This window comes from Trichosurus vulpecula, chromosome 2 (assembly GCF_011100635.1).
Source record: "Trichosurus vulpecula isolate mTriVul1 chromosome 2, mTriVul1.pri, whole genome shotgun sequence".
Classification (NCBI taxonomy): Eukaryota; Metazoa; Chordata; class Mammalia; order Diprotodontia; family Phalangeridae; genus Trichosurus; species Trichosurus vulpecula.
In genome coordinates this window covers 123,666,186-123,679,515 of record NC_050574.1, presented here as the reverse complement: position 1 = coordinate 123,679,515, position 13,330 = coordinate 123,666,186, and the positions used below count along the sequence as shown (strand labels likewise).

The 13,330-nt window shown below is 43.3% G+C and overlaps 1 protein-coding gene across 1 annotated transcript in view; it reads right to left on the bottom strand.

The window, feature by feature from the left end:
• Positions 1-9,092: 9,092 nt before the first annotated feature.
• Positions 9,093-13,330, bottom strand: part of C2CD3 (C2 domain containing 3 centriole elongation regulator) — a 153,811-nt gene continuing 149,573 nt past the window's right edge. The window contains exon 33 of the mRNA XM_036744950.1: positions 9,093-9,804. Within this exon, the coding sequence (XP_036600845.1) occupies positions 9,664-9,804 (141 nt within the window). The 3' untranslated portion in view covers positions 9,093-9,663. The remainder of the gene's footprint in view (positions 9,805-13,330) is intronic.

Below are 13,330 nucleotides of genomic sequence, written 5' to 3'. Positions count from 1 at the left end.
AGGCCCAGGCTTAAGCTTTGGCATCTGTCTGAAGAGTTCCAGGGAGGTTCTCTCTGAGATCCTCCCTTGGCCTGGGAGGCCTCAGGATCAGTTACACCCTAAATCTGACGACCATCTTACTTTCTTCTGGTCACTAGAGGGATGGTTCAGCAGGGCCCTGAAATCTCAGAGAAACTTAGCTCATGGCCTGGTTTCCTGAGTATAGGCTTAGTCCCCTCATAAAGGGACATCTCCCTGGCCCCCAGGTTAGAGAGTGCACGAGCTACCAGGGTCCTTGGAGAGCCAGTCCAACATCTTCATTTTACAGAGGAGGAAACTGAGGCCTAGAGAGAGAAAGGGACCCGCTCTCACCTTTGTCACCCAGTAAGGCAGTGGCAGAGCTGGTGCCAGAACCCAGGCTGTGCCACCGCCCCCCCCCAACTTTAGTTTAATACGTAACTGCTCTGTATACTTCCTCATGCCTGGGTTTCCTTGGTCAGACCGTCTCTTCATAGGCATGAACCAGGTCTGCCCTTCATTTCTAGGCTTGTCGATGGATTTGCTGTTGACTGATGGGCCCTAATCACTTGGCTCCCCTCACCACCACAGCTGTGTTACGAAGCTTAAGCCTGGGAATGGAGACCTGTGAAAAACCTGGCCCTGCTGTTAACTAGCTGGTGGTGACTTTGTGCTAAGCACTTCTCTTCTCTCATTCCTTGTTTCAACTTCTGTAAAATGGGAAGAATAACCCAGCTCAGTGACTCTGGGAAAAATTCATCTTCCTGAGTTCAAATCTGGCTGCAGACAGTCACTAGCTGCGTGATCCTGGGCAAGTCACTGGAGAAGGAAATAGCAAACCACTCCATAATCTTTGCCAAGAAAACTCCTAAATGGGGTCACAAAGAGTCAGACACAACTGAACCACAAGAAATATAAGAAAAAAACTGCATCTCAAAGCTCTGTAGAAATCCCCATTGTGATTACTACTGCTATTATAATTTTTTAAACCCTAAGCCCCAGGGAACTTACTCTTACTCAAGCCAGCCCTTATGCTGCCTTTATTTTACTTGCAGCCCAGCCTGCCCAGGCACATGGCTCTGTTAGCAGCATTCAGGGGCATTCAGGGACAAGTGGTATCAGCTCCTCGTTTCCCCTTGTCTTCCTTCTGTGCTCGCACTTTAACTACCCCCCACCCCCACCCCTGAGTGCTCTGGGCTCACAGAGCAGTCGCCCTTAGGGGTAAGCACAGGGAGACCATCCTTTAAGAACAGCTCTGGACTTGGACACACAAGAGTTAAATGGTCCAGAAGTTAGTAAGTGGCTCTGCCGTGAACTGTGATCTTGGTTAGATGACTTCCCTTCTCTGAACCTTTCACATGGAATTGGCATTCTCTAAGGCTCCTTTCAACTGTAATATTGTGTAATGCTGTGAGTGGACAGGGCAGGTCCCCCCACTTAGGGCTAATCACTTCCCTGACCCTTGGCCACAGAGGCCAGCGAATTCCAGCACCTCCCTCTTAGGACAGAGACATGTAGGAGAAAGAGCCCCAGAGTCCTAGACATTTGGGTTCCAGAACACTTTCTGCCATCATCTCTCCAGGTCATGCTTCCTCTCTGGGTCTCCTTTTCCTCTGTCAGATAAAGCTATCAGACTCAATCTTTAAGGGCCCTCCCAGTTCTAGGAGTCTCCATTCTGTGGGCCTTAGCCCAAGCCTTTGCCAGAGGGAGATTAATAACCTCTAGGTGGTTCTTACCTGTGAGCAGGTTGGGTGGATGGGGATTGTTTCCTGGGGCAACAGCAGCAGTGCCCGGCTCTGTGCTCTTTGCCATCTGTCCGTCTCTGGGGGCCTACGGCTGGGCTGGGGCCTATATTTATAGACTCTGGCAACCTTATCCTCTAAGAGCCAGGTGACAGCCGCAATCATTTGATGACAGGCAGCGAGGAGAAAGAAGTGGGGATGGTCAGGGGATTTCATAGCAGAGCCTCTCTTGCACTGCTTGGCACCTCCTGACACTGACTTCTTGTCACAAGGAGCTGGGGTGGGAGTGGGAGGGGGGAAATCTATCTGAATGGGAGTGGGGCAGGGAGGGGGAGGAACAGGAGGGAAGAGGAGGCAGGGGCCATGTTGCTTCATGGAAAGGGCATGGGGCTTGTAATCAGGACACCTGGGGTTAAGTTCACATCTGAAATTTAGTAGCTGCGTGACTCTGTGTAAGTCACTTCTCTCTGAAACAGTTTTTTTATTTGTCATTTGGGGATAATAATACTTGCAGTATTTCCTCACAGATGGGAAACATGTCTTATAAACTAAAGAGTAATAGAATTTGGGCCTGTCATTATTATCTGAGTCTCTGGGGACCAAGGCCATTAGGGTTCAATTGGGGAAAAATCAATTTCTTGGCTGGGAGGACAGAACCTTCACTTTTTTGTTCAGTTAATTCAATTTAACAAACATTTATTAAGTACCTGTTGTGCTCAGTGTTCTGTTTTTAGTGCTAGGGACACAGGGATGAAAACAAACCTGTTCTCAAAGAGCTTACTAACAACCGGGGGGGAATGAGGTTTGTGTACAAATAATCCCTCCCCCCACTCCCTAGGTTCTCTCTCCTCCTGCTTTGGCTCCTAGTGAGCTGCTTATCACTGGAGGGCTTCAGGATAGGTCGGATGGTCGTTTGCCAAGGATTCTCTATAGACAACCGGTTTATGTTTCAGGTAGGGGCTGCTGTCCTTAGAATTTCCTTCTCGCTCGATACTGTGCAGTGTTGCAGAAAGCATAGTGCTATATATTTTGGAGGAGACACACAGGTTAGTAGTGCTTGGTCCCTGTCCTCATGGAGATCAGTCTAGAGGACCTTATAGGTTTGAATAGAATGATATGGACACTGTGTGCTCAGTCAAGCTGAGTCCAGGCAAGTGGCAGGCATTGGCTGGAGGCAGCCCATGGGGCTTGGGTTGGGAGCTGAGGGGAGAAGAACTGGTGAGGCCAAGCAGAACAAGTGTAATCCCTCTTTCACAGTTACTGTGTCCCTACAAGTCTTCCATTTTCCAAGATAAAGATCCCCAGTACCTTAAAATGATCATTCTGTAGCATTATCTCAAAGCCATACGGGGCTCTTCCCTATCCTGGTGGGCCCTCTTCTTATTGTTTTTAGTTTATCACTGGTTCTTTCAAAACCAGGTGACACTCAATATAGTATTTCATGTAAGGTCTGATTGGGCAGAATTCAGATGGCTGCCTTCCTAGTTCAGTTACTTAAGATTGCATTAGTTTTTTGTTCCATTGTAATCAATCAATCACACTGTTGATTCAAAGTAAGTTTGTAATCCACTAAAAACCTAGAACACAGGTCTTTTTGAGATGAACTGCTATTTAGCCATACCTTTGCCATTTTATACCTGTGAAGCTGATTTTTTTGCACACAGGTTTAGTTTTATCCCTGATATTTTTTATCTTTTTAAAAAATATCATTTTTATTGATTTTTGTTTCTTACATCAGCATAGCATTCCATTGATGCCCCCCTCTGTCCCCTCCCTGAGAGTTATTCCATATGATTTTAAAAATTTTATTTCATTGACTTTTTTTTTGGTGTGTCATTCTTTCAAGTTACATTATTGTAGTTTATATTTTTTTCTTGGTTTTGCTTACTTTATTTTGCATCAGTTCACGTAGATCTTTCCACGCTTTTCTATATTCATCACACACAATTTCTTACAACACAGCAATAATCCATTACACCCATATACTACAATTTGTTTAGCCATTCCCCAACGGACAGGCATCTACTTTGTTTCCAATTCTTAGCCATCAGAAAAGGCGCTGCTATGAATATTTTGGAGGATAGAGAGACTTTCCTCTTATTGATGGCGTCCTTGGAGACTAAACCCAGTAATGGAATCTCTAGTTCAAAGGGTATGTGAATTTTACGGTAACCTAATAATTCTGAATTGCTTTTCAAAATGGTTGTAGCATTTCACAGCTTCGCCAACAATGTATCGGTGTGCCTATCTCCCTATAACTCCTCCAACTCTGACTTGCCATTTTTGTCAGTTTGTGTGGTGTGAGCCGAAACCTCAGTTATTTTGACTTGTATTTTTCTTATTAGTTATTTGGAGCATTTTTTCGTGTGGCTGTTAATACTTTGCAGTTCTTTTGAGATGTTTGTTTCATATCCTTTGACCATTTATCTATTCAGGATATGGCCATTTCTCTCTCTGTCTCTCTTTCTCTCTCTCACAAACACACAATCCCTTATCAGAAAAATTTGATAGTTTTTCTATTCGACCATTTATCCTGTCTGTGCAGAAGCTTTTCGGTTTCAGGTAATCACTTACCTTTTTCTCTTTTGTAATGGACTCGATCTCTTGTTTAGTTAAGAATACATCTCTTATCTATAGCTGTGACAGGTACATGATCTGTTTCTCTTTTAATTTTTAAATAGTATGATCTTTAATATTAAAGGTCACACATCCACTTAGAATGTATTGTGGTTCTCTATTATATTTCATCTTAGTAAATTTGGCCCAGTGTTCTAGCTTGTCAAAATCTTTTTGGTTCTGGACTCTGTCATCCAATGTGTTAGCTAATCTCACCTGAGTTGAGACATCTGAAAATTCAACAAACCGGTTAACCATGCATTTATCCGAGTCACTGATAAAATTGTTGGCACAAGGCCAAGCACAGATCTGAGAGGCGACTCTACTAAACCTTCCTTCCAAGCTGCCCTTTGGGTCCGGACAAATTCACATCACGGTTCTATCATCTAGCTAATGTTTAGTCTCCTCTTCTATCAGAATAGCACGAGAGACTGGCAAAACCCTTGCTAAAATCTAGGTAAGTCACATGTCCAGCATTCTACTGATTTACAAGGTTAGTAATCATGTCAAAAAAAGGAAGTGGGTTGGTCTCAAATGACCTGCGGGCTCTTCATGATCATGTCTCTTTGCACACGATGTCTAGTGCCTTTCTAGATGTTCAGTAAGTATTCCTTCAGTAGACTTTCCCCAGGCATCAAGTCCTTTGTGCTATAGCTTACAGACTTCATTTTCTCCTCCTTTTAACAAACTGGTTCACCCATTTGCTCTTCTTCAGTCCTGAGATATTTTCCCTGTTCTGCTTGATCCTTTAAAGATGGCGGGCAGTAACACCCTTCAGTGCCCTGGGATGTGGTTCACCTGGGTCTGGTGACTTGAACTGATCAAGGTCATCTGGGTGTTCTCTCATCATTTCCTTACCTGACTCGAATATCACTTCCTTATTTTTGCTACATCAAGCAAGCCAAGAATCGGGCCCTGCCCATCATTTTAACATTATCCTATCCACCTGTTGTATCGGTCTGATGTCTTAGAGAAGCACACCCGCTTCCCTCTGTTGTGCTTAGCTTTCCTCACCAGCTAAGCCAGAACACTCCTAACTATTCCTACAGGGCTGTGCCATGATTTTGTATTCACTGTCCATTAGTTGATGTCCTTGTTGCCACCTTCTGTACACGTCTTATTAAAGTCTAACTGAGGAGTTAGTTCCTTGTGCAACCACAACAATCTCTACACAACTTTCCTTTTTCCTCCTCATTCAAATGATTTCTTTCAGTCTTCAGGGTTTTAAGCTGGAGTATACCACTCACCCTGAGCAGATCTCCACTGTAGAATTTTAATCCATGAGACACTATTCTTCCTCTGAACCTTTTGAAATCTGCTCTTTACATGCAACTTTCCTCTCTATCACAAATTGGAAGAGGGAGTAATCACTCCCTGCAAGGTGGTCATCATTTTTACCTCGGCAACAAGTTCCTCCTTGTTGTCAAGAACCATATCCAGAAATGATGTTCCTGTTGTTAGTTCCTCTACCATTTAAAGAATTAAATTAGAATTAAGGTAAGCCAAGAAACTATGAGCTTTTCTGCTTTGTGCTAAGAGCTCCATCGGATTTCTGGAGAATCGCCATTTGGCCAAGTTTGTGATTTTTTTTTTCTGAACTCACCTATTTCTTCCTTCTCTTCAGGTATCTATAATAAGCATGCCTGACTCCTGACACCTCTCTCCTGCTTTCATTGTTCTTTGCCTGCTTGTGTCCTATGCATTTTGGATTTTTTCAAAAGTATATCTTTTTAACATTCCAATGCTCTCCTCCCCTCCTCACATCCCTCTTTTTCCGTACCTTTCTGGAGTAATAGTCTAGATATGCACTTCATCCCACCAAGTCTCAAATCTGTCTCTTTGCCGTGGGTTCGCTAATTTGCCATGCTTGCTGCTCATACTTTGTTCATTTCTGTACAAATATCGAAAGGCCATTGGTTTTTAGTGCTAGACCCTTTCTTGGATTTTTTTCTTCTGTGAATTTTTGCCCATCTCAATGGCTTTTCTTTTTCCTGTGCTGTAGCTGTTGTGTGGTACACAGGCTGCTTGGTGTATGTACAGGTCTTTTCTCTCTTTCCTTTGTCAGTGAGAGCTCTCTGGGTTAATTTACAAAACTCCAGTGAAATATATTGTAACCAGTCCTTGTAAAATGTATTTAACTCCTGGCCAGGAGGCCAGTTTCTGTATCTTAAGCTATGGTTGAGAAATCCAAATTTCATGCTCAGATACCATCTTCTTAACCAGCTATTCACCTCTTGAAGCCTATGCCAGTGGAACACAAGCTTTGGCAGGTCTTGAGCTGGAAAAACTTCAAATATGGGTCTTGCAACAGACTGTCTATTGTCTGAGTGCCAACCCAACAGCAGAGACACTCCTTAGCTGTGCACTGGATACTAGATGGATTTTTCTAGCCACAGCAGTTGATGTAATTGTCTAATAAGGCATAGGGGGCTAGAATCTGCATTGGTATGGGGAGGATTCACATAGATGTCATCTTCTGCAGTATTAAAGACAAAGCACTGGCTATACTTTCTTTTATAAAAGCTGTATTTTGGGGAAAATAATGACCGTTTTCCCTGCTGGATTTTCAGTTCCTAGACCCAATGCCCTCTCTAGGAAGTTTTCTCTTAACTACTTAGCCTAGTGATCTCTCTTCCATCCTCTGAGCTCCTATAGCCCTCCAGAGCATGCCCCTTATCTGGAATTTAACATGGATTGCCTACCATTGTTATTCCTCTTTGATGCAATGGAAAGAACCATGACTGGATTTAGAGTTAGGAAGCCTGAGTTCAAATCTCACCTCTACCATGTAAAAGTAGAGCTCTCACTTTGGGCAGTCCTTTCCCTGCTTGAGGCCTCAATTTTATGTTATATAAAATGAGAGTGATCTCTACAGTGCCTTTCAACTTAAGATCTTCCTGCATCTTATCCCCTTTTGTGGGGATGAACTCTGAAAAGGCAAGGAATGGATTTTACCCATTTCCACAAAACACTAGGTCAAGGGTGGGGAACCTGCGGCCTCGAGGCCACATATGGCTCTCTAGGTCCTCATGTGGCCTTGAGGCTGCAGGTTCCCCACCCCTACCTGGACTAGGTTGTCTGTGAGTTTTGGAGAGTAACTCGTTGTGTATTATTTTGAGTTGTGAGAAGCCTTCAATACTTTGATGGCTCCATCATCTCCTCTCTGTACATGCTCCTTCCAAAAGGGCACATTGCAGCCTATCTATATCATCTTGTCTTGGGCTACTCTTTGCCATGTCTTATCATAATCCACCAAAGGGGATCCACCCAATATCTATGATGCCATTGGTATAGGGCAGGGCTGTCCAAAACACAGGCCGTGCACCCCCATGCGGCCCACCTGTGTTCATCACAAGCACAGAAATCGAAACAAATGCTTTAGTTAAGCATTTATGTCAATTTCCATGCCTGTAGTAAACACAGGTGGGCCCCATAAAATTGCACTGCAGGCTGCACTTTGGACAGCCCTGGCATAGGGAGCTCTCACTATGGAAACTCCTTCTACCAAATGCAGATGCCAACTCACATGGAATTTGTAGTCTTAGAATTGCCTAGGCTGAAAGAAATTAAGTGATTTGTGCAGTCACACACCCTGTGCCAAAGGCAAGATTGAATTGAGGTTGTTTTGACTTCAAGACTGAAAATATTTTTTATTTATAAATTATACCTTTGGCTCAGTGATACCCTTTTTATATGCAGGAATGATTACTAGGGAGAGGTCACCTAGTTGGGGAAGGGAATAGAAATGTCAGTGAAAATACCCTCTACTGTAGCAAGCATTCTCAAACCAAGCCATAAGTAAAAGTCCAAACAGGGTTAAGAGTTGAGCATGAAGTGTGTGTGTGGAGAGGAGAGTTGCCATTTCCAGCCAAAAATCCAGGAAGGTGATGCTCAGCCTCAAGCAGAACTAATGGTTAGAAAGGACCAAGGCTTAAAATCTCAAACAATCTAGGGCTATCATCTCTGCACAACCTAGGAAATCCCCTCTCATCAGAGGGCCTCAGGGTGGGCAGAATGACCATTTGTTCACTGTGTTGTAGGGGTGATACTTTTTTGGTTATGGATTAGACTAGGAGTGCCCAAGTTCCTTCTTACTCTGAAATGTTGTACATGTACTCTTCCCACTGGAAATACAATGGCCACCCCTGCAAATAGTTTATGTCAGAGGCAGGGTTTGAACTTAGGTTTTCCTGACTTCAAGGCAGACCTTACCTATGCCATGTCTCTGTTTCCCTTGGTTATCATTAGAAAATCTCACCTTAGTCTCAGCTAAACAAAGTGGGAAGAAGGTATCCATGAAAAGCAAGTCCCTAAGGAAGGCTGGGAAAGGCCAATGTGGTAGAAAGAGGGTAGCAGAAGGCATTGTGATATGACAGAAAGATCTTTACAACTTTATATTCCAACTCCTTGGAATCAGGAACCTTGAATTTGAATTCTGGCTCCATTGTGCATTAGCAGGCTATTTGTTTTCTTCTCCATTAAATGGGGTTAATAATCCACACATTGATGCCTACCTCACACGAAGGCTGTTGTGAGGAAGACACTTTGTAAGCTGTCAGAGAAATGGGCACTGTTACTAAGCACTGGTGGAACTGGCATCTGGCTTGGTCTCTTTCTCCTTGTAGAACTTCTCCATGCCATGAGCATTGCTGTGACATGGAGTCCAGGTGATCTCAGTGGTGAGGGCCCCAAATTCAACATTCTCTTAAGAAAAACCAGAATCTATCACTGGAAATTGAAGTGCCCAGGACACAAGTACAAAGGGCTTTATTGGGACAGGCTGAGGCTCCTCTGAGTCCAGATAATAAATTAAAAGCATGGTTTTTCATTTAAGACAATTTCCTAAAAAAACTTCCATTAAGGTGATTTTTCCCTTTCCCCAGTGGTTCACACAATCTAATTAAAAAAAAATACATCTAACAAAATGATCCCATTCCTACCCTTTCCAGGAAAGTCTAAGCAGACCGTGAGCTGTGGGTGGATACAGCATCCAAGGGGCAGAGGTCCCAACCTGAATGGGCTCACTGCTATGGTCACTCCATGAAGAAGAGTTCTGTGGGAGGCTTCCCACTCTGATTCTTGTTCACAAAGGAGGAGCTGCTCTCACTGTGCTACATACATTCCAGATTGTCATTCCCAGCAGCCTCATGAGGGACGGTTGGGATCCTTCACCTGGAGATTCCTTGCCTGGTATGTGGCGGAGTAGTTGCCAGAGGCAGGCTTCATTCCTGGGGAGTAGCCATCTGCCCTCTTCTTTGTAGTCATACTCAGGGTGCATCAGGGAAGGGGATGAGGGCTTGGGTACAGTCTAGTCCTTCTGGGAATACTGAGCTGAGAAGATCTTGGCAATCCTCTGTGCCTCTTTTCTGGGCAGATCTGGTGGGAGTGGGTTTGGTCTGGGCCGGCCAGGCCTTTGGTAATGGATGCTCTTTGTAGATTCACTTCCTCCCTAGAAGGAAAGAAGAGTTTGGTTATAAAGGAAGATGGTGGGAATACTTATGGCACAGGCATTCAGGAGAGAAGGTAGGTTGCAGGAATCATGAGCAGGCTTGTTTAAATTTTTTTGTTCTTGAACACAGGATGAGCTAATTAAAGCCTTGGTTTTCAAAAAGTAAGAAGCATTAGGTAAACAGGAAAGAGAAATCATAAGGGACTTACTAAAGTTGAACTGTTTTGTTTACATTCCTACATGGAAAGATGATGTTTGTAACTATGAGACCTTTCTCAGTATTAGGGTAGTTGAAGGGAATATACATATACATATATATATAGACAGAGGGCACGGGATGAGTTGAATATGAAGGGACAATATCTAAAAAAATAAAATTAAGGGGTGAGAGAGGAATATATTGGGAGAAGGGACAAGAGAGAGATAGAATGGGGTAAATTAACATAAAAATGGCAAGAAAAAGCTGTTACAATGGAAGGGAAGAGGGGGCAGGTGAAAGGGAATGAGTGAATCTTGCTCTCATGGGATTTGGCTTAGGGAGGGAATAACATACACCCTCAAATGGTTATCTTACCCTATGGGAAAGTAGGGGGGAAGGGATAAGGGGCAGGGATGATAGAAGGGAGGGCAGATCGGGGGAGAAGGTAGTCAAAAGCAAACACTTTTGAAAAGGGACAGGGTCAAGGGAGAAAAGTGAATAAAGTAGGACAGGATGGGATGGAGGGAAATATAGTCTTTCACAACATGACTATTATGGAAGTGTTTTGCATAATGATACATGTGTGGCCTATGTTGAATTGCTTGCCTTCTCAAGAAGGGTGGGTGGGGAGAGAAGAAGGGAGAGAATTTGTAACTCAAAGTTCTAAAAACAAATGTTAAAAAAATTGTTTTTACATGCAACTGGGAAATAAGATATACAGGCAGTGGGATATAGAAATCTATCTTGCCCTATAAGAAAGTAATGGGAAAGAGGATGGGGTGGGGAGTGGGGTGATAGAAGGGAGGGCAGATTGGGGAAAGGGGTAATCAGAATATATGTCATCTTGGGGGTGTGGGGAAGGGTAGAGATAGGGAGAAAATTTGTAACTCAAAATCTTGTGGAAATGAATGTTGAAAACTAAAAGTAAATTTTAAAAAATGCTAAAAAAAAAGCATTATCTTTATCCTTTATAGATAGGATATATAGTTACACATCTATCTATCTATAGATATTTATATCTATAGATATAGATATATATAGATATTTAATGTAGTAGAAAAAAGCCCAGGGGTCTAGGAATTAGTTCTAGAGAAAGGTCAAAGATTTGTTGTGTTTCCCTGGGCAAATAAATCCCTTCCCTTCTCTGGGCCTTAGTTCACTCCTTAGAGAGAGAGGAAGAGGGGATTAGATAGTTTCTTAAGTCCCTTACACCTTTGATATTCTATGTTCTTCTAAAACCCCTCCTAGTTCTAAGATTCCATATTCTATATTCTAAGGTATCACTTGGCTATGATACCCTATGATCTATGTCTAGTATTTCACATTGCTTAGTGGATGAAGGGCTGCAATACATGTAAAGGAACACTGCTGGTTCTTCCAGCCTTCCAAAGTCTGAGCAAGGCAGCATCACCCCTAGTCCCCCCCAAGCTCAGGTGACTTCTTGCTGGTCCTAGAACTGGGCCCTGATCCACACAAAACCCCAAGGGACAGCAGAGAAAACACACCAGATGGGCACTGAGTTTCTACTGCTCTAAAAGGGATTAAAAAAAAAATTAAAAAACCAGGGGAATGGAAATTGCTTTTGAACTTGTTAGGAGAATAGCCCAAACCTGCCGGACATGTCTACAGAGGGAGGGGTCAGACTGGGAGTTCCAAGGCTTCCTGCCTTTGCTGAAGACCTGGATGGCTGACCTTGGACAGACTACTCAGCTGCCCTTGTACTTCAGTTTCCTCTTTTTTAAAATGGGGACAATAATCCTCTTGTTCCTATTGGACAGGGTTTGGAAGAAATACTTGTGTAAAAATAAAGTGCTAATGAACATAAGCTACTATCACAGATGGATGGGATCCATGGTATTGTTCCTATGTCACCAGAGTCTCTCTTGGGGCAGTGTAGTGTAGTAGACAGGGCATTGTGTTTGGAAATAATAATAAAAGCACTTAAACTTTATCTCATTTGATTCTCACATTAACACTGGGAGGTAAGGCCCATTGTTATACTCATTTTATGAGGAAATGGAAGCAAAGGTAAAATGACTTGCCCAGGGTCACACAGCTAGTGGGTATCTGAGATCTTCCTGACTCCAGGCCCCAGGTGTTATCCACTGTACCATCCTGTCTTTGCCACTGGTTACTTCTCACACTTTGTTAAACTTTATGAGAGATAATTAGTATTACAGTATTATTGTTTGGTAGGGTCACCAGTGAGATTTGCTCTCTCCCCAAGGGAACAGTGTGACCACCTGGCTCTTGGCCAAGATGTTTACGTAGCTCAGACAATAAAGAAATTGTTATTGCATTTTTTCCTCCCTAGTCCTGACACTGCTTTCCATCTGAGAGCATCTGGTTATTCCACAGAGAAGCAAAGTCAAGGTCAGGGTAGAGATTAGTGCTCAGGCAAAATCTCTTCTATGTGGAGGAAGCTGAGGGGAGGGAGTCCTTAGTTCTATTCTCAACTCCATCCCTGACTCACCATGTGGCTTTAGAGAAAATCTATTCTGTGTCTCAATTTTTTCATCTGCAAAACGAAAGGGCTGGACTAAAAGGTCCATCAGCTTAGATGTTATCCTCAATAGGGTCTGGTGCCAGAAGGGGTCTCAGTGATCACTTAGTTTAATAGATGAGGAAACTGAGGCCTGGAGAGGGGAATGACTTTTACTTAAGGCCACACAGGAAATAAGTGGCAGAATTAAGAGTGGAACCTGGAACTCCAAATTCAGTTTTTCGGTACAGTCCAACTTGTGTATTTAAATTCATTTTTTTTAAATTAAATTTTGTTTTATTTTCAGATCCTTGCTTTCTCAATGGGGGTGGGGTGGGGAAGAAGAGTGAGGAAGAAAAACAAACCTGTTAGACACACGTATAGTCAAGAAAACCAAATTTCTACATTGGTGGCCTTGATTTTTTAACTACCCTGGCCTTATTCTCCAGGGAACCACAGACCAATGGCCCAGAAATGAGATGCTATGAATGGGTAGCTCATCTGCCCCGTGTGGCACCCTTTGCACTGTTTCCCTCCCTGGCGCCAGGCCCGTGGTCAGTGACTGACTTGAGCTGCCCTAGACTGGCCTTTGCTTTATTCTCCAGTTCCCTGTCTTGGTTCCTCATGTGACTTGGATGGTTTTCTCTTTCTCTCAGTGTTGTTTCTGAAGTTCCACAAATGCTGACTAAGGAGTCAGAGGGTGAAAACAAAGTAAACAAGGAACCGAGTCCTCAGGAAGGGCACTGAGCTTTATTTATGAAATCTAAATATAGCTGTTCCTGGTTCACCTTTCCTCTACTTGGCATCTCTGTCTCCTGTGGAAACAAGGGACTCCTGGGAAGGAA